Below are 23,826 nucleotides of genomic sequence, written 5' to 3' on the forward strand. Positions count from 1 at the left end.
ATAGGCTACTCGCAAATATCAAACACGCGTCGCCATTGCTCTTGCTGCGCGCCGCTGCAATCATGAGCTTCAAACTCTCCGCGCTGTTGAATCCCGCCTCTGAACCTTCAAGCCCGAAACCCGAATCCTCGGAAGCGACTCACGCCCCGCCCGCCCCTACTTCTGGTGCGCCAGCGCCAGCGAACACATCCAAACCCGAGAATGCTTCCAACGCGCTTTATGAAGCAGCCGACGCGCTGACTGGCCTCGCGCAAAGCGATCCGTCGCCACGCAATAGCTTCGCACACGCTCCTACATATCCCCAATCCGCAAACGATGAACAAGAGGCCCAGTCGGGGAACTACCCGGAAGCGCGCCGAGCAAGTAGTTACGGTTCTCTAGCTGTTCCTGTTGAGCCCCCGTCGGTTGATGCTCCTCCGGAACAGCACTCACCATCGCTGGAGCAATATCACCATCGATCGAAGTCACCCGAGGAACAGCGGAGACAATCGCTGATATCCATGTCATCAAATCCGCATATTCTCCCACCCATCCACACTCTAGAAAGCATTCCTGAGAGAAGACAGAGCAGTCAGTCACAACAGCCTCAGGATAATCCATACGGACACGACGCGTCGCAGATCGTCTCCACGCCAAAAGTGGATTCGTCTGGCGCCGGCGAGGAATCCCCAAATGCTATGGCACAAAATCGCGAACCGGATTATGCGCGCGAAGAGCCCACGACTGCTCAAATAAGAGCCCCGTCACCATCAAGCTTCCCCGCCGATATACCCGTCTTCCAAGCGCCATCCCATTCACCTACTCCGCAAGTCAAGCTCGAGCCACCGGCGACATCTCGGGAGCCCACACCCGCACAAGCCGCACTCAAGACCGAGCAGGGCGGTGACACTCTCGAAGTAGAAACTCTCAAGGCAGTCGCCAGCGCCAGGAACGAACACGGCCTACGCGGAGTGAGCCGGGAGGCTTCCACTGCAACACCATCGACAACGCTCACGATGGACCCCGCCCCCACCGGCCCGACTGTGCCGAAGAAGCGAAGACTCGTCGACAGCAAGGTCAAAAAGAAGGGTAGCAGCGGCCCAAGATCGGCCAACAAGAAGCGAAAGGTCGATGACGACCAAGGTAGACCATCTCCCACGCCCTCTGCGAAAGCTACGAAAACGAAAGGGTCTAAAAAGTCTGCAACCGGCACTCCAGTAGCCGGAAGCTCGCCAGCACCACACTCCTCGCCGCCTCCGCACCAAACCGCCGACGAAGACGACGACGATGAATCGGGCTCGGACGATGGAATATACTGCATATGTCGCAAGGGGGATAACCACACGTGGATGATTGCTTGCGATGGAAGTTGCCAAGACTGGTACCACGGAAAGTGTGTGAATGTCAAAGAGTCGGACGGTGACCTGATCGAGAAGTATTTCTGTCCGAGGTGTACAGAGGCGGGCGAAGGTCGCACAACATGGAAGCGCATGTGCCGGCGCGACGGGTGCAGGCGTCCAGCAAGGCGAGACGAGCAAAGCAAGTATTGCTCGGACGAGTGTGGGAGGCTGTTCTTTCAGTCACTCGCTGCAAACCTGCGCAGTCAAGCCGGGACAGCCTCGAACTCTCAGAAGCCAAGACGCGAGCGACGAAAGACAAATCATACCGACGGTGTCCTCGACGGAGAGGACACAGAGGAAGATGGCCCATCTGGGCCGCGTGGTGGCACCGTGTCTGCTCGCGACCTTAAAGCGTTGACACTTTCAGCTCGAGATGTCAACCATTTCAAGGATCTGGGTAACAGCATGCTTAGTCCGCCTGCCACTGCGTCCCCTACATCACCGACTTTCAACCAAGAAGCGCCCTTGTCTGGCCCTGATGCTGCTCGCGTTGCCGAAATTGAGAAAGAGACCGAGGACTTGACCAAGCGCCTCAAGCTTCTCAAAGACCGTGAGCGCTTCGTCTCTATGGTACGGGAACAGGTGAACGTGGTGGCGGAACGTGAAGGTGTCAAGCCCAAGGACATCTGTGGTTACGACTCGCGTCTTAACTGGAGCGAAGGCGAGTTCGCGCTTTGGCGCGCGACGCCGAAAGGCAGGGCCTGCTACCGGCAGGGCACTCTCGACGCCGAGCCGGAAGATCAGGACAAGGACGACGTCGAGATGCGAGATGCCGCCGAAGACGGCGCGCATGTCAATGGAACGGGAGTAAACGGCAGTGGCGTTGAGGACGCCAGAAAGCAGGAGCTCCTCCCCGACCTGCTGGCGCCGCCTGATGTCTGCTTGAAGAAGCGCTGCCAGCGTCACACGCAGTGGGTCAAGATCGCCCAGTACGACGTCTCGTTCGAGAGCAGCGTCGCCAAGAACGCGCTGCAGGACCTGATGGCCGATGAGCGAGAGATTCGGCACCGCGCCCTGGTGGGCTTGCGGAAGGAGAGGAAGGCGCAGGGTAGTGACGGTGCTATCGTTGCAGAGGATGGAGAGAAAGAAGGGTGGGTGGAGGTGTTGGACTAAGTCGAACCGTTGGAAGGACCTCGACTACTTCACGTCTTTTACTATATTCTTTCTTATTTTCTTCCTCGTACAGAAAGTGCATCTTGGAAGGCGTTTCTCTTTTTGCTTTTTCCTCCCCTTCTCAGGGCTGGTAATGAACGGGAAATATCGGCAGGCAAACGGAACTACGGCGTATCGGAGCCATTACAACAAAAGGGGGGAGCCCGAAAGAGTCATTCTTAGTGATGGGCGGCGTTTGCTGAATGGGAAGGGGGAAAAGTTCCAGTTTTCACGGCCTACGAGCTAGTCTCAAAGTCTACTCTCCACTTCGAAAACTTGATCCCGTTCGGCATTCGGGATTAGCATCTAGTCGACATGTCTCTTGTCCGAGCTGATCAGTAAATCACATCGATTTCCGGAAGCGCATATATTCTCGAACGTTTCTTCATCATTTTGTCTCTGCCTTTTCTTTTTGTCTATCGTGATGCTGCCACTGACGCTAACCATCCCAGGGAGAAGCTTTTAGGGATCTACACGCCACCAGTCATGTCTTTCATTTTTCGTTTTACATTCGAGACATTGCACGTCTGGTCCAATTTTCGTTCCTCTACAAGAAGATCTCGAGGTTGAGCTCCAGCGCGGTGGTCGGGAAGCTAGATTTGACTTGTTAGGAAGACCAGATTTGATGGGGCTTACGGCAGGGAAACTTACGGAAGCTCATAGTTCTTAAGCACAGTCGGGTGCAGGACACCGAAGACACCAATGTTGTGGATGGTGCCGTTGAGACGGAGCTTGATAGCTGCCGCGTGGCCCTTGAAGAAGGTCGGGTCTGGTGACGATGCAGTTAGTTTCGAGCAATCTGATCAAAATCAATCAATAAACATACCATCGACCTCCTCAATCCAGTAGCCCCCGAGCTTGTCGTTCTTGAGCGCGTCCTCGTGCGTGATGAAGGCGCTCCGGAGCATCAGCATGACACGGTCAAGCAGACCGTGGACGACTTCGAAACCGGAGGTCTTGCCGTACCAGGCAGCGGCGAAGTGGCGCTCGTTGCGGCTCTTGCGCTCCAGCGACAGGTCCTTGAAGGCGACATCGCTGACCTCGAAAATCTTGATGGGCACGCTGTGGTGCTTGTTCTCACGAATCGTCTTGAGAAGACCGGGCAACAGCGAAGTGCGGACAATCTGGTACTCCAGGGTCTTGGGGTTCTGCAGACGGACGCAGGTGTTGCCATCATCCTTGCGGTTCAACCACGCAAAGTTCTCGTCGTGAGAGCAGAGGATGAGCGGCATGACCTCCGACCATCCGGCCATGGCGGCTTCCGAACGCACGATATCAGCAAGCTTGTTGATCTTCAGTGGTGCTGCAACAGCCGCGCTCTTGTTAGGGTATTCACGAGGCAGCTTGTTGAAGCCATAACCGATGGCAAGATCCTCCATAATATCGCACTGGTGCAGAACATCGGCGCGAGTGACAGGAACCGCGACGTCGAGGTGCTTGGGCGAGCTCTTCGATGGAGTAGCCTGGAGCGACATGCGCTGAAGCAGCTTGCACTGCTCCTCGGGGGTCAGGTTCAGACCGCAGACCTGGTTGAGGTAGTCGATCTCGGCCTGCATCTGGCGAGGAGTGAGATCTGGCGACTCGCGGGTCTCGCCGTTGTGAGGAGAGACGACCTTGACCGGCTCGACGGTGTAAGGCTCATCGCAGTAGATGCTGAACATGGCACAGACGATGTGGTTCACGATCTCGACCTTGGTCTTGTCGAGAGCAGTAATCTCGATGAGGACGTTCTTGGTGTCCACGGTGATCTTCGAGTGGTTGCCGTTGATGATGGGAGGCAGAGAAAGAACGGTGCGGTTGGCGTCGTAGATGACAGGGTAGACGGGCGAGTCCCGAATGATGTGCAGGTAGCGTCCAAGGTGCTTGTCCTTATCGTAGAACTCCATCAGTTCCTTCGCGTTCATCTCCTTCTCCTGGTTCAACGGCACGAACTTGATGTCCTCCGGAGCGTGTGCCTCGTAGCTGAAGGGGCCCTGGATGGTGTCCAAATCGTGGGTTCCGATAGAGACAAGCGTCCTCTGTCTCGCAAGGTTCTGGTGGAGCTTGTCCTGGAGGGCGATGAAAGACTCGTAGCGGTCCTTGGTGAAGGTGATGTTGCGCAGAATGGCGCACGAAACGAGCGGTCTTATCCTTGCCGTCTCCTTGTCCACGTTCATGACCTGCAGCTCGCCGCCGGCGGGAGATACTAATCTGTAGTTGGGAACGGCTTGCCTGCCAAGGAAGATGTTGAGGTTCTGGGCGATGCCCTCGAAGCACAGCATGTCATATCTGCAGGCTGTTAGCCGGCAGCTCTCTCATGTGTCGAAATGGGGCAGCGCATGCCTGTTCGCGGGAATCTCGATCTTCAGCTGCGGCGGCTCCTCGACGCCATCGACGATGGGGCGCTTCGAATTGGTGGTCTGGTGCGGTTCAGCCGGTGTTTGCGTGGATTGGGAGGATTGGCCTTACGTCCTCATCGAGCTCAATGCCTGCGGTATGGTCAGTTCGCGTTCTCAGAGCAGAGGACAACCAATGCCAGCATACCGAACTCGAAGCACAGCTCATCAAACTCCTCGGTGGTGTACCTGCAGTTTCTCAGCACTCGTCCTCGCGCAGGTATGGCCGGCACGCTGCTCCAGCGCTGCCCGACATCGGGTTGCGGTATGTTCCATGTATTGCTCGCTGCAGCAGTTGGGCGGGTGCGGGCGACAGGGTAGGGCTGACTGACTCCTTGCCGAGAGCCTTGAAGAGCTCAGCCTTATCCACGGATATGGTAGGCATCGTGACCCGATCGCGGCGCGCGGTGGGGCTCTGGTGTACGTGGGGTGGTTGTGAGGAAGGTGCGCGGGCTCACGGCTAGCAAGCGCGCTTGGGCAGCAGCAAACGAGGGCTTGCGGAGGGCTGAATTGGCGATGCAGCGGTGCGTGCAGTCTGGACGGGCGCTCTGCTGTCTGCTGGCGGGCGGCGGGCGTTTATGGCGTTGGCGGCGGAAGAGTCATCACGCTGTGGATTTTCTCTATGCGCGACAGCTTCCGCCCCGCGCCCGTGTCCGTGCGTCACGAATCGCCTTGTCTGTCTAACAACCAACACTCGACCAGAGACACCGGCCGCAAACATAACCACCACCCCTCCCACACAGCCAGGCCTGGCTCCACACACACGCCGGGTCGCTTTTCATCGCTCGAACACCCTCCTCCGACCGCCACCGCCCTCCCCGCTCCCTTTCCACCGCCCTGCGCACCACCGCACAACAGACGTCACCCCGTCCTGAATCCGCGACCACACGCCCTCACATCTGCTCCCTACCGACGCCGACCCGCTCGCGCTGTGTTCCACCATGGACCAACCTAACCAGTCCGACGAGCTATACCCCATCGCCGTCCTCATTGACGAGCTGAAGGTACCGCGCCTTCTTCGCACCGCCCCACGCGCTCCCCAGGCTGATGCTTTATCTGCAGCACGATGACGTCCTGCTGCGACTGAACGCGATCCGCCGCCTGTCGACCATTGCCCTGGCCCTTGGAGCTGAGCGGACGCGGGATGAGTTGATACCCTTCCTCGATGGTGCGTCGCAAGACTTCCCAACGGGGGCCCGCGCACACATGCTGATGACCGTCTGCAGAATCTGTCGAGGACGAGGACGAGGTCCTCACCGCTCTGAGCGAGGAGCTTGGCAACTTCGTGGAGTACGTCGGCGGCCCGGAGTACGGCCACGTGCTCATCTCGCCGCTCGAGAACTTGGCCGGCATTGAGGAGCCCTTGGTTAGGGAGAAGGTCTGTCTTAGCCGCCCCAATTGCCACTCGCCAGCGCGCTGACCAGGAACAGGCCGTTGAATCGCTCAACAAGGTCTGCCAGGAGCTCAACCCGCAGCAGGTCGAGGAGTACTTTGTGCCCCTCACCATCCGCCTCTCCACCGCCGACTGGTTTACGTCTAAGATCTCCGCCACCGGTCTCTACGTGGAGCCCTACCCCAGAGCATCCGCCCAGGCGCAGGAGAGCCTCAGGCAGCACTTTGGCAAGCTTGTCCACGATGACACTCCCATGGTTAGGAGGCAAGCCGCGAACAACCTGGCGAAGTTCGTGAAGGCCGGCATGCCCCCTCAGACGGTTATCGAAGACATGATTCCGCTTTTCCAGCGCTTGACCACCGATGACCAGGACAGCGTCAGGCTCTTGACCGTCGACGTTTTGATTGCCATTGCGGAGGTTGTCCCCAAGGAAGAGCAGACGAGCCATGGAGTTCTGCTTACGGCGCTGAGGCATCTCTTCGAGGACAAGAGCTGGAGAGTTAGATACATGGTCGCGGACCGCTTTGAGAAGGTACCGAATTTGTGCCAGCAAAAAGACGGCCAAATGCTGACCAACTGGCGCTACAGATTGCAAAGGCCGTGGAGGAGGAGCTTATCACAAGGGACCTTGTTCCTGCCTTTGTCAAGCTTGTGAAGGACACTGAAGCAGAGGTGCGGAGTGCTATTGCAGGACAGATCCCTGGTATGAATGGCTCAGACTACGATTGAAGTTCGGCGCTAATTTTAAACTAGGCTTCTGCAGACTCCTTCCCAAGGAGACTCTTCTCCAGGAGGTTATGCCGAACATCGAGGAGTTGGTCTCCGACCAGTCTCAGCACGTTCGCGCTGCTCTGGGCACCCAGATCAGCGGCCTTGCACCCATTCTCGGCAAGGACGAGTAAGCACCATGCCCGCGAAATTGCCTGATCCTCACTCGCTGAACCGCTATAGGACCATTACGCACCTGCTTCCGATGTTCCTCCAGATGCTGAAGGACGAGTTCCCCGACGTTCGTCTTAACATCATCTCGAAGCTTGAGCAAGTCAACGATGGTGAGTTCTCGGAGAAATGCCCACGCAATGAGAGCATGCCTGCGATTCCTAACAGTGGCGCCATTAGTCATCGGCATCGAACTTCTTTCTCAATCCCTTCTCCCCGCTATTGTTCAGCTGGCAGAAGACAAGCAGTGGCGTGTGCGCCTTGCCATCATCGAATACGTGCCTCTCCTTGCTAGCCAGCTCGGCGTGAAGTTCTTCGATGAGAAGCTTAGCAGCCTATGCATGAGCTGGCTCGGCGACACTGTCTTCTCGATCCGTGAGGCTTCTACCCAGAACCTTAAGAAGCTTACCGAGGTGTTTGGCGTCGATTGGGCGAACGAGGCTATTGTGCCTAAGGTTATGGCCATGGGTGCTCACCCGAACTATCTCTACCGCATGACGACTTGCTTTGCCATCTCCGTAAGTTCCCCCGGCTGCTTTGGGTGCATGGCAGTATTCTAATACAAGGCTGTAGACGCTCGCGCCCGCATTAAGTCTGAACGTCATCGAGGCCTCTATCTTGCCCATGATGGAGAAGCTTGTCGATGACCGCATTCCCAACATCCGCTTCAACGTGGCCAAGTCGTACGAGGTTCTCATCAATGTGCTTAAGCGTCTGCCGGAGACGGGTACGATTGTCGAGATCGAGAAGGCGGGCACGTCTCCCGAGGGCTCGCAACGCGGACTCGACCTCATTCAGAACTCGATCCTGCCCAACCTGGAGAAGCTGCAGCAGGATGACGACGTCGACGTGCGGTACTTTGCCACGACTGCGGCGAATAGCTTCACGGATGCCATGCACACGGAGCCCTAGATCTAGCGAGATCGCAGTGTAATCTTCTCAGCGCCCTAGCTAGCGAACTCGGCATCGTCTCAGAATAAGCAATGATGGATGAGTATTGTGGGTTGGGTTTCCGGAGTGTGCATGTGCACGTGGTGGTTTCTGGCTTTTTGTTTTTCTAAAGGCAAACCGAAAAAAAGACAGATACCAGGGGTCGCGGGGCTTCTTCAGAGAATAACGTGGTGGATGCTGGATGGATAGCAGGGAATTACCAGCAAACTTTGTAGAGTCCTACCCGCTGTTTCCTCCTCCTCTCGCTGCTGGGGTACTCTTTTATATCAGCGAGAGAAGGCAGGCAGCCAACGGACTACTATTAATTGGGACTTTGAGTTTCGCCCTAAGGCAACACTTATGAACATGCTTTCTCGAATTCACGCTGGTTGGCATTTTCTTTCGTTTCATGGCGTCCGTCTTTGCTTAGCCTCTCTCATTGACGCTCGTACTTAACCTTCCTGTTCAGACTGTGTGCAGCATGCGCGTATGCGCTGGTCAAACGCCGTTGGTCCGGCGCTGGCCCCGCGCTTGTTGAGCTCGCAACAAGGAATGACATCCCCGTCGCTCGATCGCGTGCGGCTGTAGGGGGAGGTCCAACACCCCTGTATGGGGCTGAATCATAAGATCTTCATTAGTACCTACTAATAAGAGACGCGACGCGAGAACTCTCAAATTCAAATATCGGCACAACCCGCACAATACACTCTTAAGATTGTCTTCATTACTCAAACGGATTAAAATGATAAATTTTGTCAAGTGCCTACGTCGATATACCGGTGACTACAATGGCACAAGAAGGGATAATTCCCATTTAAAGATAAATTAATAGGAACGAGCAGGCACAGGCCGCCGTCGGAGCCCCGGCGGAGCGCGGAGGTCCGCCTCCCCCGCCTCCGACAGCGTAGGTAGCACTGCATCATGTAGGTTGGGGTGCCTGCATCATCCTTCGCCTTCGCCTCAACTTCTATGCCTTTTCAACCCGGATTATCCCAGAGCATCCTTTTTCGTCCTGAGACAGACCTTAAAGCGTGACGTATTTCTGTGAGATCGTACACAAACAAATTCAAGGAAACTGTAGTTCCTGCAGCGGAACTAGTTCGGATTCATGGATGTTTCTCCAGAATCTGCCGGTAGTGCATCGAATTGACCGGAGTCTCGATCCCCAGCTCTCTTCCCCTACGCAGCCAGTATCCGTTGATGAACCTGATCTCCGTTTCCCGTCCAGCACGCACATCCCATACCATGGAGCAGGTCGTCTCGCGATTGTTGTACCAAATGCCATTCATGGTCGCCTCGAGGTTGTCAGCTGAGAATCGTTCCTTGACTCCTTCCACGCCCTGAACCTCGGGCATAGCACAGACGATCTTGGAACACTCAGTAAAGTGCTCTCGGATCAGATCCCGGCAGCGTTCTTCCAGCAGAATACCCATTTTCGCATCGTTGAGCGCGCAGAGTGGATTACAGATGGAATTGTTGGCCAGTTTGATCAGCTGCATCTGCAGAATGCCCTCGAAAGAATAGGCGGTGGCGTTGAGGAGACGGCTGTCCGGAAGAGCGCTGAGGAGATAATTTTTGGAGGTATCCATGTCCGGGGATGCCGGGCCGACAGACGTTGCAGCAAAGCCAGTGTGGACAATGTTGAACGGCGACTCCATACCGACGCCGTGGGTGATGACGCCGAGGAGAAGCTGCGGTCTCGTTTTTTCGTCCGTGAACAATTTCTCATTGACCTCCTCGACCATGCCCATGCCATTTTGCAAAAATAGAATGTTGGATTTAGCATTCAGCCGATGCTGGAGGGGTCGCAGGGCTTGAACGGTGTGAATGGTTTTCGTGGCGACGATGAGGTTCTGAATGGGTTCATCTGCTACCTGCCAGCCCTCGCCATTGGACGTCTCGCCGCTTCCTTGCGCAGTTGGACGGATCCAGGCGCCGTCCTTCAAGACTTCGGCGTTGTAGCCGCTGCGCTCCTCTAGCTTTTGTTCCGTGGTACGCATGGAGATCCTGCCCTTGTTTTCGACGAAACACTCGTAAAGGGAGGGTTTGTGTAGTAAGAGGGTGATGCGAGGTGTATGAGGAATATCTGCTAGGCAGAATGCTGCAAATGTCCCAATGCTTCCCAAGCCGAGCACATGGACATTTTGACCCCCCTCCATGAAGCTCCCCATGACTATGAAAGTAAGGTTTAAGTGTCTGGTAGGTAGACAAACAAGGATAATATATCGGTGAAAAGATGGACGAGGTTGTAGAGTAATTGGGCTCTCTGGGTCTGCTATACGTCATTTCGAAAAAAGTGTGGTTCGACGCGCCCTGTGGATGACATGGTCTAGTCTGGCTGAACTTTGCCCCGAAGTGGAGCGGTAGCATACCTATGACTCACCTAACTATTATTAAAGACTTGGGTCTAGCAAAAGGCACAAAATAGTGCAACGTGCCATTAAAAGCTTTTAGAGTAATGATGAATCTTTCATCGAGGCGGCCATAGACATGTTGCCTTCTAGCGCTGCTTGGAAATCGTAGACGCTAATGCACGAGTCAGAACCCAACCAAAGAGTACCCTCGAACTTCTTATTTTTCGACACTTCAGCAGACACAATTGGTTGCAGGGAGGCGATTCATTGTACAGTTTAACATGTATGGGTGAAAAGCTACCAACAATTCCATTCCAATTTAACCACCAATAGTCTACTCTTTACAGCAACTAACTGCAAATCCTCTAGATACATGCAATACATCTCACATTGACGCTGTGTTTTCAATGAAATCGACGAGCGGTCCTTATATTCTCAAGCTACTTGTTGTCAGCAGAAAGTCTTGTGAATCCGTCAAGGCACCTACCTCCAAGGGTGCTCCTCGTCGCCGTGCTGGATGCTCAAGATCCAATCGAACATTTCTTTGGCGACCGGGCCTGACTCCTCGTCCTCCGGTAACCCACAAGGAATAAAGCGCTGGGTGCGCTTCCAGAAAATGCTACGCACCGGACTGATGATCACGGCCGTCCCGCTTCCGAAGACTTCGAGGAGTCTGCCTTCGTCTGCGGCCTCAGCAAGCTCACCCATGGTGAGTTTCCGCTCGATGACATCCCAGTTCTTCAGTCGCTCCCTGGCAAGAGTCAATACAGAGTCCCGGGTCACTCCCTCGAGGATAGTGCCATCAAGCGGCGCGGTGATCAGCTGCTTCCGCCCGCTGTCCTTGTCCTTCATCGCCATGAACAGATTCATACTTCCCACCTCGGTGAGAAACTCCTCTTCGCCAAAGAGCCACAGGTTCTGCTGACTTCCGTTCAGGGCAGCTTCTCGCTGTGGCAGGACGCAGGGAGCATAGTTGGCTCCCACCTTCTTGTCGCCGACGCCTCCAGGCCAGGCGCGCACGGAGTCCGTGGCTTCCAGCTGGATGGCTTTGAATCCTGTCGCCCAGAACGGCCCGGATGGAGAGGCGATGACATACAAGAGCGCCGAACTGGGAGGACCGACACCCAAGCCCGATTCCGTACCGATGATGGTCGGGCGTAGATACAGGCTGTACCCACGCTCGCTCGGTACAAACCGGCTCTCGAGGTTGCAGAGCTCTGAAATGAGGGCAATGACGGCATTGCTGTCGAATGTGGGCAATGCGAGCCGGGCGGATGAGCTGTTGAGCCGGGCCATGTTCTTCTCTGGGCGGAACAAACGTAGCCCCCCGTCCCTGTCCTTGTACGCTTTCATGCCTTCAAAGCATGAAGAGGCATACTGTAAAGCACATACGGCAGGGTCGAGGCGCAGCTCCTGGTATGGGATGATTCTGGGATCGCCCCAACCTTCTTTTGACGTCCATTCGATGACCAGCATGTGGTCTATACAGCCATTGAAGAAAACGTTAGCGAAAGCCACAGAAGATGCATGAGATGTCTCTACCGGTGAAACATCGACCAAAGCGTAACTGGTCTCTTGGCAAAAGCTCTTTCGGGTTGCTGGTTTTCGTAATGGACAGCTTGGAGACATCGATATCTCGCGCACTATCTCTAGTAAATATGAAACTCTATTGCCTTGTAGACCATGTCTAACTTACAGTGTAGGTGATTTACTACCCATTGTGACGAATCTGGCCAAGTGATTTTTCAGGAGAAGGAAAATGTGACAATGGGCTTCTGGACAGCCGGAAGAACACAGGATAAGAATGTAAAAGAAAACGACGCCTGTCGGACAGTCTTATAAACTAAAGGATATAGCTCTAAGGGTGATGATTCGTAAGATACGCCCTTACAATGACAACCTTTGCAAGCCGACCCACTTAAAGCCTTGGTGTCCTACGAATGACTAACAATTTTCTTTATAATTGGAAGCAAGGCATCTGGCGAGCTATGAACTTTTGTAGAAAAGAGTTCAGAAATGCTCTTACTGGCAAGGTATTGGTGATATATAGACCAACAACTTGCTTTTACATGATATGTTGAAGCCATTCATAGAGGCATTCTCGGCATCAAGTCAAAACCTTAGTATCAGCAATGAGAACATTTTCCATCGATTGATCTAATAGTTGTCCCGTTCCAGCCACTTCTCACATGCATTGTAGAGAACACTGAATACACTGTCAAACTGAACAATGCGATCAAAGATGCCTCCCTCTAATCTTTTCGCGAACTGCAAGAACGCAACGACGATTAAGTCCGCGTATGAAACTAAAAGGAGACAAAGTCAGCCGAGATCCTATCATCATCATACAATAGTCGCACCTGTGTGTCCCATGAAGTATGGGCCTTCTTCCTCCTTGAGGAGAGCTGCAACCTTCGCCAAATTTTCCAAACCATCGGTCCAGGCCTGCTCGCCGCCTCTCTCCGCCTCCAATTGATCCAACGTCATTCCAAACATCTTAGAGCGGGTATTGTTGAAGTACTCCGCCCCCTTTTCGCTCAGAATCAAGCGAGGAATGGGCGCTAAAATGACAGGTGTAAAGGCCGAGCTCGTCTCCGAAATCAAGCTCCGGATCAGAGGAAAGTATTTGGAGTCAAGATGTAATGATGGCTCAGGGTATCGCTTTTCCAGCTCTTGAACTATTTTTGCGCTCTCCATGGCATGCGCGCCGTCGGGGAACCGGATCGCCGGTATTGTGAACGGGAAAGACTGTTCCGAGTCGTTCGGCTCAAAGCCAGCGGCTTTGAGCGTAGGTGCAACGTCGGGATACTCCAGCCAGTCGGTCTTGTAGTCGATGCCCTTGTAGTTCAGAGCCAGCCGAGCTAGTCCGCATTAGCTCACGTGCATGGATGGCTATTGTGGCGGAGGTAGGGGATGGCAACTCTTCCACGGATTGAGTGACCAGCAGGCATTGCGGCCTTTGCTGGGGAGATCATATAGGGTTACGGGACTCATGTTTGCTTCTTTTGATGATTGTGAGAGATATTTGTTGCGTTTAGGTGAGGAAGCGTCTCCCTTAAAAGGTATTTGAACACCGCGATTTGCCGAGGAAACTTGACAAGATAAGACCAGCCGAGAGGGCGTGCGCCCTACGGTAAATTGATCCTTTTGCTTTGAAATCGGCGGTGTATCGTATTGACTAGCCGCTTGGCAAGCCACTCGGCTTCAAAGCGAGCAGGAGCATCAGTGGTATCATTCTTTGATGCGCGTATACGCTCTATAAATACCGTGTGACTGTTGACACTTTATCGCAAAGCTATTCTCTAGCTTGGATTCTTTGATCTCGGAAGACTTTCACCATCATGTCCCATCCGACAGGTCGCATTGCCAGTACGGGCATTGAACTCCTAACATGGGGAACGCCAAATGGTCATAAAGCAAGCATATTGCTTGAGGAGCTCAAGGAAAAGTATGGTCTGGAGTATACCTTCCAGGCCATCGACATCAACAAAAACATCCAAAAGGAGCCATGGTTCACAAAACTTGGACCGAATGGACGCATCCCTGTCATTGTTGATCATGATAATGATGGGTTCAGTGTACAAGAGGGGGCCGGTGAGTATCTCGATGACCTTTACGAAACTTCGGCTGAATTTTGTTTCTCTTAGCAATCTTGTCATACCTTACGCGCCATTTCGATCCAGAGAATCATTTTTGTTTCACAGATCCAAAGGATATTTCACGCACGGAGCAATGGATTTCGTGGCAGGTATGAGGGCTATGCTATTTCTTTGACCTGGGAGCTTTCTAAAAATCTTGTAGCATGGTGGTCTTGGCCCTATGCAAGGTCAGGCCAACCACTTCTACCGGTTTGCGAAAGAGCGCATTCCATACCCCACCCAACGTTACGTTGGCGAAACGGAGCGGCTCTACGGCATTCTCGACTCACATCTCAGTGGTCGTGATTATCTAGTCGGCCCAGGGTCTGGAAAATACAGTGTGGCCGATATCGCCAGCTTCGGTTGGGTCAATTTCTCATACATGGCAGGAGTCCGCCTGGAAGATTTTCCAAACCTGCAAAGGTGGTGGGCACGAATCGAGGCAAGACCAGCTGTCAGGAAAGGGACAAGCGTCCCATCCGAAAGCCAGAATGTGAATCGAAAATTCAAGGAGAGGCTCCAGTCACCGGAGTTTAAGGAACAAGAAGAGCATCTGAAAGATCTGTGTAGGGATGCAAAGGTACAATACGGTTATGTTTACAGCTCGCCATGAAGTAAGTAGAGCGCAAATGAGGCTTTGTGAGAAATATGAGAGACTGGAAATTCTTGAGGTTCCGTGATACTTGAATTTATCATTGCTGAAAAGAACTTGCCGATGAATTCGGCATCTTCGGCATGCACACTATTCGACACTTCTGCACAGCTTTAGTAACGGAAGTGTTATTAAACATATTCTTATCTTTGTTCGTAAGGTAGCACCTGTGATATGTCAATCATTTGGATAAAATTACCGATAGAAACATTGAATCGTATGCCGGGGGAGGGAAACTGACCCTTCCCCCAATCTGTGAGAGATTGCCGAGTCCAAGGCGGACTCTACAGTGAAGTGGCACCTTTTGACAAAATCCAATTGGTGCCCGATTAGCCATTGTCTTTATCATCAGCAATCAAACACTGGATCTAAAGACCTGGTCGGGCCGTGGCGTGGGATCCCGACGCCGCCGTGTTGACTATGTTCTATCTCTCATGCTGGGAAGGCATATTTAAACTTTCCAGTTGTTACCATTGCTACTCAATTCAATCCATCTCTTACTTCCGCGGGTCATCTGAAACAATGCATCTCAAGCGAGCTTGTTGTATTGCCCTTGCGGGGTGTTTAGCAGGAGCTCAGGCGGTGCCTTACACGAACCTCTCTGATTCCACGCAGACGAACTTGACGGTTGCACTCGTCCGAGCACCCCCACCAAATTGGCCACTACCACTCGCAAACAAGAACTGGACTGGCATTACCATTAACCTTACTGAGGCAGTCGACGCGGGTATCGGCTACGTCAACGAGGCGAAGTCTCACGGAGCCGGCTTGGTTTTATTTCCAGAACTATGGTTTCCAGGGTCAGTCTTTTCACAGCAATCGACCTTCTTCATTATACTAACGGATAAGTCAAGATTTCCAAAGGGCCGTGAAAGCAATCAGTGGAATGTGACGCACCTTGCGTCATACGTCGACAACTCGATGGTCGTTGGCGGCCCGGAATGGAATCGGTTAATCGCGGCCATTACGAACGCGGGGATTTGGGCAGGGTTGGCATTTGCCGAGAGAGCGGGTGACCGCATCTATATGGCTCAGTCATTGATCAGTCCATCGGGGGAGGTGGTCATCCACCGCCACAAACTAAGGCCTTCGGGTTCCGAGCGGGATATGTTCAGCGATGGGACCATCGACATGTTCAAAGTCATCAACATCGAAATTGGACGCATTGGCATGTTGGAATGTGCAGAGTAAGTTATATCATGAGTCTTTTGAGCACGATTGCTGATTGGTCTTTAAAGACATTGGTACCCAAGCATGACATTTCCGATGCAAGCGCAGAGAGAACGCCTACACATCGCCCCCTTCCCCTACGTTGTTGATGATGACGAGGCTAATGAATCACACTGGTTCAAGTCTCATATCATTACTCACGCCACAGCGCTGTATGCATTACTAAGTGGATCGTACGTCTTCGCACCAGCTGTCGGGTACTCATACATTCTGGACCCTACTACCGCGGTTGTTGCTGTAGTCAATGCCTCAGTCAGCATGACCGAACTCCCTATACTCTACCACACTTTGAATACCACGGGTTTCAATGATGCGCCAACGTACGACCCGAGCGCACAAGTATCGTGGGATGTGCTGCAGCAAATCAACTCCGCATTTCCGGACTACATTCCCCACGAACAAGGCAACCTTGTCCCGCACAGAGAGGTTTCGGCTGCGTGGTTGAAAACTGGCGAAATAGTCTGGTCAGAGTAGAAGGAATCAGGAGGTGAGGACTAAGTCCAGCTCCTAGCATGCGCAAGAGTATCCTCCATAGCCCAAATAGGTGGCTATCCGTGTTTGGTTACTGTCGGTTTCACTAGAAGTTGCGTAGGTGTTGGAAAAGGTCTAGATAGGTAGCACAGGAGAGCAAGGACAGCAGGGAGATTTTTGTGTTTTGCAGTTTGCATTTATGTGCAGTTATTCGAAAATTCCAACTCTCCAAATCAAGTTCATCTTCACACATGCTGTTGCTAGTTCTTGACACAAAGGAAAAAAAATGACACTTTTCTACCGGTTGTCGTATTCGACATGAAACCAAGGTACTGTTCCCCCGCCTCATGTTTTGTCCTTCTCGATTATCTCCAGCCTTGCGAGCGAATCCGGAAAGAAATAACCGGGTTGGCCTCTCAATTTTTTCTTGACCTCTCGCGCCGTAGAACGCCATGTTGCGGGTAATCATCGATCTCGCCCATCCCTGCGCCCAAGAATGCCATTTGCCTCGACTGCTGCGGAACGCTCCATCCTGCGAAAGCTTCGGCTCCACCCCCCTGGCACCAGCTCACTCGTCGACATCCATATCCTCCACACCCTTGCCGACGATGAGCTTCTGCTTCCTCTTCGCCTTGGGGACCTTGGCGCGGACGCGCGTCTTCTCCTCTTCCTCCTCGACCTCCTCGTCCATGTCCTCGAACTCCTCGTTCTCGACCTCCATGCTCTCGAGCTTCTGGCGCACGTGCTCGGGAATCTCGTCGCGCAGCTCCGGCGGCAGCAGGTGCTGGTTCTCCTCGACGAGCTTGCGGTCGGCGGCGAGCTGGCGCTCCTTGTTGCCCTTCATGCGCTCCTTGTAGAAGAGGCGCTCGCGGCGTTGCCGGACCTCCTCGACGCGCTGCATCGCCTGCAGCGTCTTGGCAACCAGGTCGCGGTTGTAACGGACGGGAACGTTCCTCCTAGCGGCGAAGGCGAGCGTGCTGTCGACTGTCATCTCCTTGCCGTGCGCCGCGCGGTAGCTCTTGGTCCAGGCCAGCTTCCTAGGGTTCCTCTTCATCTTGAAGTTCTTGTGGCACTTCGACCTGCAAAAACGGAACATCTTTGCATCTATAAATCCACAAAATTAGTAATCGATCAGAGTATCAAATGGGATATCATTGGCACAAGAGGCATTTTCAAAGCGGTTTTGCCCCTCCGGGAGCATCGTCTACGAGTCGGAGATCGAAGCGCGTAGGAATTTGCCTCGAATCTTGCTGGTCTGCATGCTCAGTTGCTGGTAATACGGTGGCGTTCTCGCTAGGCTCCGGGAAATTAACCATGCAATATCGACAGCAGAGAATTCTATGAAATTCTCCAGGAATAACGCTTTCGGGTTGATACGCAGTCCGGGTCCGTCAATGAGTCGTTCGTTATACTCTTCCCAATGTCGATGTGGCGAGCTCTTCCGACTGAGAGTCTTGAATGATATTCTCGGTAACAAACGGGAACCAGACGGGTCGAGTCGTACGTGAAGCTTTTGTTGTCCTTGTTGGAGGTACCCTGAAAATTCGTCCCGCGAGTGGCGGTGAATTTGGACGTCCGCTTTGAAATACCCTCTTGTGCCAATGTATTTTTCCTCAATGCATAAAAGTGAACGTACCGTTGCGCACGAAAGTGATACCCTTGCTAGGGTAGCAGGGGCCTATATTGGATGTCAGTCTCTCGTTTTTCTTCAGTATTTCGTGCATAGCTTTGTATCAACGAGCCCTCCAGCCAAGAAGAGCAAGCTGCGAATCGAGGGGGGTATATGTAAGGTGCGTGGCGTAAAGCGAACGTCGGGCAAGACATACGAGAGCAGAAATGGCAACTGTATTCCGGTCAGTACATTATCCCTGGCTTTTAGAAAGAAGAGACGTACGTTTCGATCCTCATGGTGCCGATAAATTTACGATCTCAAAGTTCGAGGCGTTTTCTGCTGCCTTTGGGCAGGTGTTCGGTTGCGCTTTGGGTGAGCGCAGAGTAGCAGGGCCTTTTCCTGCTTGGTACGGGGAGCGTTTGAGGTGTCCGGAGCGAGCGCAGGGCGGGGAAGCGCAAGTCGGCGGGCGGAGGTGGTGCAGGACGCGGCGGCAAGGAAGTTTCCCAACGCTCTGCAAACGCCAAGATATGGAAATTTTCGCACGGACCACCTCGGTCATCTTTGCCGCTCTCCTCCGACGCCTTCGTCCGCAGTCTTCGACGCCTTCTTCGACGCCGCGACATCGCCGCATTCAATCCTCTGGTCGTTTTCATACTCTACAATGGCGTCTGCGCTTGCGATTGGCTTCGGTGTGGCTGCTGCCGCCTTCTTCGTGCGTGGACCCGTCATCGCAACAGCCTCTTCCGGTAGACTAACATTTCGCAGGGCAGGGCTGGTCTTGTCGCTCTCCGCCGACACCGTGGCGGAACGAATGCGCTGGGTCGCGCGTTCTACAAGGGTGGATTTGAGCCCAAGATGAACAGGAGGGAGGCTGCTCTCATCCTCGAGCTCCCGTAAGTATGCCCAGGCACATGCAAGACGTCATGCTAAGAACCGTCACAGTGAGAGAGGCCTCTCCAAGGAGCTCATCCGCAAGAAGCACAGGCAGCTCATGCTGCTGAACCACCCTGATCGCGGCGGAAGCCCGTACCTCGCCACAAAGGTTAACGAGGCGAAGGAGTTCTTGGAGAACAACCGCACATAAAATATTTAAAAGGGCAGGATGTGTATGATATCAGGTGCGGACACTTAAAAGGGTCACAGCGCGGCGTTTTGGAGGCTTCGTGTGCATGTTTGGCGTTATGGGATCACCACTCGATGTTGCGATGGATTGTGAGCCTGCTGAGCCACAACGGCTATCATCGTATGCAGTCTCGCCATGCTACGTGAACAGCTGCTGAGACATATTTACATGTGCGAGGCCTCTCTTGTTTATGAATAGAAATCAGAGGAACGGATGAAGGCGCGAACATTTGACCTCAGAATTGAGTGAATGCTTGCACTTTTTCTGCTGCTTTTCTTTTCTCGTTCATCTAAAGAGGAGTATCGCAGCCGAGGGCTAGCGTGAATGTTTTTTGTTCATGACATGAGTAGCTGAAGCTATCATCCGGACGTAAATGTAGAATCACACATTCACGTCCGAACGATAGCTTCAGTTACCCACATATGTTGTTCTAAAGAGAGAGAAAAGAAAGCAAAGTGAGGGCGTGACTAAGGCCACAGGGTCTCCCGCGGCTTCCCATCATGTCCTATGCTTCCAAATTAGGATTAGCCTACTTTGCCGGTATTTACTGCCACCCACCGTATTCTCTATCATCCTTTCGCATTACTTGATCACCTCCCCAAACCGTTGCGACGTCAGCCTTAGACAATCGGACCACTATGCTTTGCTAACTAAGCACTGTGTCCTTTCACGATACCATCATGGGCCGCACTAACACCACCTCAACGAACCGCTTGGAAAGCGAAAGTGCAATCGGGCGATCCATTAAAGTACGACTTCCCTCATGGATGACATTGGCCAGGCTGACTTTCCCGCTAGATGGCTCCGCCCCGCCTGGACCAGTTTCCATCAGAGCTGATTGATGCCATTGCGTCGTTCCTGGATGAAGAGGACCTTCTCACAATCCGCTTTGTCTGTCACGCACTTAGAAGTGGATCAGAGTCGCTTTTCGGAAGGACTTACTTCACTTCAAGGACTACGTCACTCGACCTTGATGACCTTCACTCCCTCTCGGAAGTTTCGAGGCACCCAAAGTTCAGCGGTCATACCAAAGAGCTCGGCATCGATATTGAACTTCTTGCTAGATCCTCATCTCCATGCCCACTCGATATTTTCGAACGATTGATCGGTAGCGCTGAACACAAGATCTTCCGCGACCCGCATAACAAACCCCTTCAAGATTACCGTAACGAGTTACGCAAGATCTCTGAATCTCAAAAATTTGCCGATCGTGTGGGTCTACAAACTGCGGTCCTCACTTTGATCCTACGCAACCTTCCGGCCTTGACAGACATCCAAATGTATCGCGGCGTCAACGCCTCCTTCCATAAGAAGGTTGCAAAGGGTTGGTATCATTCGGGGATGCATAAACTAGCGGCAAACGTGCCTCTCGCTCTGTCCAAGATGTTCGATTATACCTCTGGAGTCGACAAGGTCCTTACCGCCATAAGCGTTAGTATGAAGCCACTCATATCTCTCGCCATCGACTCTTTCGATCCGGGCTCGAGTGCCGTCCCTGACCACTTGCCAACAGCCCTCAACTACAGTCTGAATTCTGTAAAGTTTCTCGACCTCTGACTAACCGACCGGACAATTCACACAGAACGAGAAGAGGTGGCTCGGCTCTTAAGTTATCTCGTTGCCATGCCAAAGCTCGAACATCTTCAACTTAGGTACGGTGGCTTGGGGGGATTTGCGATTGAGCGCATTGGTGCTCGTATCCTCTGGCCTAATCTTACACAACTCGAACTGCACGATTTCATGTGTACTGAAGAAGACTTTCACAACTTCATACGAAAGCATGCGAACACCCTTCGGCACATTGAGTTCGGCAATTGCTTGTTACAGCCAGGGAATTGGCGCCCTATATTCTTCTCAATACTCAACGCAGGACGGGCACAGGTGCTGGAAGTCTGGGGATGTCAGCCATTCTCATATCATGACTCCGAGCAGTGGGTAGAGTTTGAAGCAGAGGGAACACCGGCCGAAGTCTCGGCAGAACTTTCAGCGTTTCTCGAAGAGCTCCCGCAGTTCTAAAACGATGCTCAAAGAAATCGGCGGTGGCCTTATTGAAAGTTTACAGACGGATGTTGCGGCCGAAGGTTGACGCAAAGAACAGCAGGATCCTCGGCTCAAGGGTAAATATGCCTCAGCTGTGCTTTTTGTTGAAGATCGTCCGGACAATATTAACTCTACATTCACACCCGGATGATGGCTTCAACTACCATACCCCTCTATTATGAACAGCAGACATGGGGCATTCTTAATAACTACGCTAGGAGAGAACAGGCGCGAAAATATTGTTGTACAAGATGAAGAAGTTTCAAATCAATAATGCTACGAGCAGCCACAATCTGCCTTTCCATGATGCTGAAAGTCGTGAACGGCGCTGCTGACTATATCTTCCACCTTCTCCTGCCCCAAACCCAAGACGTCATTCGCGCTCTTCGTCTTGAACGAATCCACAGCGCCCAGAGAAGTATCGTACAACACGCTCCTCTCCATCAAAGCGATGCCAGCGTCCGGGAAGCCTCTCTGCAAGCACTTCTCACCCTCCTTGACGCACTCCTCGACGGCGACCTTGCCGACGCTCCACTCCTTCCCGGTGGCCTTCTGCAAACACTCGACGACCTCGTCGGCGGTGGTGACGCAACCCGCAGCATAAAGATAACTATTCTTAACCGAATCCCAGCGCTCGACGACGCGCGCGACCAAACGCCCAATCCAAGCCAGAGAAGAAACCGCAAACGCCTCGCCGCCCGACCCGTGGTACACCGTGGCGCTCTGCCACTTGACGTCGAAACCCAGATCCTCCAGCTTCTCGCCGAGAAGCGTCCCCGCCGCGACCGCGACCCAGGAGAAGGGGTCGTGGAAGCCGCCGCTCGTCTGCACCTCCATCTCCTGCTCCTCCGCCGCGTGACTGTGACCGTGACCATGATCGTCGTGTGCGCAACAACCTCCGTTCGTACAAGAAGAGCCGTTGCTGGTTGGTGCTGGCTCGCTCCCCTCGCTCTCCATAGCCCGCAGAAACTTGATCAAACGCGCGCGCTCGGCGTGCGGCGGCAGCCGCGCCTGCACGCCCTCGTTCAGCGAGTCGGCGCCAAATTCGGCGGGCACGAAGCGCGGCACGCGGGCCTGCACGGCGGCGTTGACGAGGCGCGTCTGCGCGGCGTAGTTGCCGCCGGCCTCGGTGCTGATGACGAGATCTTGGCCGGCGAGGGCGGCGCGCAGGCTGGCGGGCGAGGAGAGGTCGGCGGTCAGGTGGCGCACGTGATCATGGTCATGGTCGTGTTGTTGGTGGGAGGAGGAGGAGGTGGAAGTTGAGGACGGCGGCGATTGGGTAGGGGAAGAAGTTAAGAGGGTGAGCTGGCGCGAGGGGTCGAGCTCGCGGAGGGCGTGGAGGATGGGCTGGGCGAAGATTGTGTCCTGTTTGGGAAATATTAGCATTGGAGTGGTGTGAGGGCTGGGAGGGAAAACAAAACATACTCCGACGACGGTGATGTTACGGATGGCGAGCCCAGAGTGGGCGCCGTCAGGGTGAACCATTGCGAAAGGCCGTGTTCGCGGAGCTGCTGGTCGCGGCGGCGCTGGATCTGCAAGTAGGCGTACATGTTGATGGTGGTGAATTTATATGCGGCGGGTAAAAGGAAGCTACGAGTGGGGTAAGGCTGGTGCTATATCGAATGTGACTGTGGCTGTCTGATGATGGGCGGCGGCATTGTGGGCCAGGCCGGCGGTTTTTATAGCGGACATTTGGGCATCTGGCAGTGAGGCTGATGCGGCTCAAGCTGGGAATATTTTTGGCGTGAGACAGGAGGGAGAGTTTCGGAGTGGCATAGTCGTGGCCAGGTCAAGAGACCGTGAGGTGAGATTCGGGAAGACTCGGGGGGCACGCCCCATCTTTCATCAACCGCCCACGCTCTCCTGGCCACCCACGTACTCCCAACGCTCTATCTCCAGCCACCCAGCGACGTCTCTGATGCACAGCTGCCATCAGCGCCCTCCGTATCTCGCGTCTGCCTTGGGCGCCTGCGACACCGGTGGCGAGACTCGAGCGGTGTTGGGCTGATGCGTGGCATCTTTCTCTCTGCGCTGTGTCTGCGCAATGCAAGGGCGAAATTGCGCCTGCATGCTCGAGCCCACGACATCCAGAACCGGTTTCGATTCTTTCAATGCGCCCGATCATGCGACAGAGCACAGCTGCGCTGTGCCCCCAGATGCCCCCAGGGCTGGCCGACTCTGGACGCGGAGTGGTGGCAATAATTCGGGACAGCCGGTGAAAGCGCCTGAGGCTGACGAAGGCCCGTTTCGAAAGTGGATTTCGGACGTAAGTGTTTGGATTTTTCGCTCTTCACCTTTTCCTGTCCATTGCCGTTGCTTCTTCTGGCTCGGAGAAAGTCGGCTCCCCTTTGTTTCGCCACTTTCCGCGTGTGAAAAGCAAAATTTGTGCCTGGAAAGACTCCGGTGTCGTCGAGTTGATCTCCAAGATCCGTGGGATCTCCCTCCGATTCGGCGCCACAAGCCCAGTGGCTGTTCAGTTGGCACGTGGGGGATCCGGATTCGGAGCCTTCTGCAGCGGCAGACTATCCGGCGCATATG

At 53.8% G+C, this 23,826-nt stretch overlaps 11 protein-coding genes across 11 annotated transcripts; 5 read left to right on the forward strand and 6 right to left on the reverse strand.

Moving 5' to 3' along the window:
• Positions 1–62: 62 nt before the first annotated feature.
• On the forward strand, positions 63–2,492 carry LTHEOB_12385 (Zinc finger PHD-type protein; the record flags this gene model as incomplete). The annotated part of the gene is made up of 1 exon (XM_035509246.1): positions 63–2,492. One exon carries the CDS (start codon positions 63–65, stop codon positions 2,490–2,492), a length of 2,430 nt encoding a protein of 809 aa, XP_035364654.1.
• A 586-nt stretch (positions 2,493–3,078) lies between these two features.
• LTHEOB_12386 (Phenylalanyl-tRNA beta subunit protein) lies at positions 3,079–4,792 on the reverse strand (the record flags this gene model as incomplete). Its single annotated transcript, XM_035509247.1, has 3 exons — positions 3,079–3,124; positions 3,183–3,300; positions 3,358–4,792. The coding sequence occupies 3 exons, from the start codon at positions 4,790–4,792 to the stop codon at positions 3,079–3,081; spliced, it is 1,599 nt and encodes a 532-aa protein (XP_035364655.1).
• Positions 4,793–4,825: 33 nt separating this feature from the next.
• On the reverse strand, positions 4,826–5,291 carry LTHEOB_12387 (Phenylalanyl-tRNA beta subunit protein; the record flags this gene model as incomplete). The annotated part of the gene is made up of 4 exons (XM_035509248.1): positions 4,826–4,930; positions 4,980–4,999; positions 5,055–5,095; positions 5,239–5,291. 4 exons carry the CDS (start codon positions 5,289–5,291, stop codon positions 4,826–4,828), a joined length of 219 nt encoding a protein of 72 aa, XP_035364656.1.
• Positions 5,292–5,847: 556 nt separating this feature from the next.
• LTHEOB_12388 (Protein phosphatase pp2a regulatory subunit a) lies at positions 5,848–8,150 on the forward strand (the record flags this gene model as incomplete). The annotated part of the gene is made up of 9 exons (XM_035509249.1): positions 5,848–5,910; positions 5,969–6,074; positions 6,133–6,284; positions 6,337–6,831; positions 6,888–7,002; positions 7,053–7,197; positions 7,251–7,351; positions 7,419–7,756; positions 7,812–8,150. The coding sequence occupies 9 exons, from the start codon at positions 5,848–5,850 to the stop codon at positions 8,148–8,150; spliced, it is 1,854 nt and encodes a 617-aa protein (XP_035364657.1).
• Positions 8,151–9,274: 1,124 nt separating this feature from the next.
• Positions 9,275–10,168, reverse strand: LTHEOB_12389 (2-dehydropantoate 2-reductase family protein; the record flags this gene model as incomplete). Its single annotated transcript, XM_035509250.1, has 1 exon — positions 9,275–10,168. One exon carries the CDS (start codon positions 10,166–10,168, stop codon positions 9,275–9,277), a length of 894 nt encoding a protein of 297 aa, XP_035364658.1.
• An 837-nt stretch (positions 10,169–11,005) lies between these two features.
• LTHEOB_12390 (Branched-chain amino acid aminotransferase) lies at positions 11,006–13,516 on the reverse strand (the record flags this gene model as incomplete). Its single annotated transcript, XM_035509252.1, has 4 exons — positions 11,006–12,003; positions 12,712–12,828; positions 12,883–13,383; positions 13,444–13,516. The coding sequence occupies 4 exons, from the start codon at positions 13,514–13,516 to the stop codon at positions 11,006–11,008; spliced, it is 1,689 nt and encodes a 562-aa protein (XP_035364659.1).
• A 347-nt stretch (positions 13,517–13,863) lies between these two features.
• On the forward strand, positions 13,864–16,516 carry LTHEOB_12391 (Aliphatic nitrilase; the record flags this gene model as incomplete). Its single annotated transcript, XM_035509253.1, has 6 exons — positions 13,864–14,116; positions 14,227–14,270; positions 14,324–14,740; positions 15,428–15,612; positions 15,667–15,999; positions 16,051–16,516. The coding sequence occupies 6 exons, from the start codon at positions 13,864–13,866 to the stop codon at positions 16,514–16,516; spliced, it is 1,698 nt and encodes a 565-aa protein (XP_035364660.1).
• Positions 16,517–17,081: 565 nt separating this feature from the next.
• LTHEOB_12392 (Ribosome biogenesis protein rlp24) lies at positions 17,082–18,421 on the reverse strand (the record flags this gene model as incomplete). Its single annotated transcript, XM_035509254.1, has 4 exons — positions 17,082–17,617; positions 18,150–18,191; positions 18,340–18,356; positions 18,408–18,421. The coding sequence occupies 4 exons, from the start codon at positions 18,419–18,421 to the stop codon at positions 17,082–17,084; spliced, it is 609 nt and encodes a 202-aa protein (XP_035364661.1).
• Positions 18,422–18,786: 365 nt separating this feature from the next.
• Positions 18,787–19,209, forward strand: LTHEOB_12393 (Heat shock protein DNAJ; the record flags this gene model as incomplete). The annotated part of the gene is made up of 3 exons (XM_035509255.1): positions 18,787–18,837; positions 18,891–19,018; positions 19,068–19,209. The coding sequence occupies 3 exons, from the start codon at positions 18,787–18,789 to the stop codon at positions 19,207–19,209; spliced, it is 321 nt and encodes a 106-aa protein (XP_035364662.1).
• Positions 19,210–19,928: 719 nt separating this feature from the next.
• On the forward strand, positions 19,929–20,805 carry LTHEOB_12394 (uncharacterized protein; the record flags this gene model as incomplete). Its single annotated transcript, XM_035509256.1, has 2 exons — positions 19,929–19,997; positions 20,047–20,805. The coding sequence occupies 2 exons, from the start codon at positions 19,929–19,931 to the stop codon at positions 20,803–20,805; spliced, it is 828 nt and encodes a 275-aa protein (XP_035364663.1).
• Positions 20,806–21,564: 759 nt separating this feature from the next.
• LTHEOB_12395 (uncharacterized protein) lies at positions 21,565–22,773 on the reverse strand (the record flags this gene model as incomplete). Its single annotated transcript, XM_035509257.1, has 2 exons — positions 21,565–22,653; positions 22,714–22,773. 2 exons carry the CDS (start codon positions 22,771–22,773, stop codon positions 21,565–21,567), a joined length of 1,149 nt encoding a protein of 382 aa, XP_035364664.1.
• Between the last annotated feature and the right edge of the window lie 1,053 nt (positions 22,774–23,826).

Source organism: Lasiodiplodia theobromae, assembly GCF_012971845.1.
Source record: "Lasiodiplodia theobromae strain AM2As chromosome Unknown scaffold_62, whole genome shotgun sequence".
In the NCBI taxonomy this organism is placed as follows: domain Eukaryota; kingdom Fungi; phylum Ascomycota; class Dothideomycetes; order Botryosphaeriales; family Botryosphaeriaceae; genus Lasiodiplodia; species Lasiodiplodia theobromae.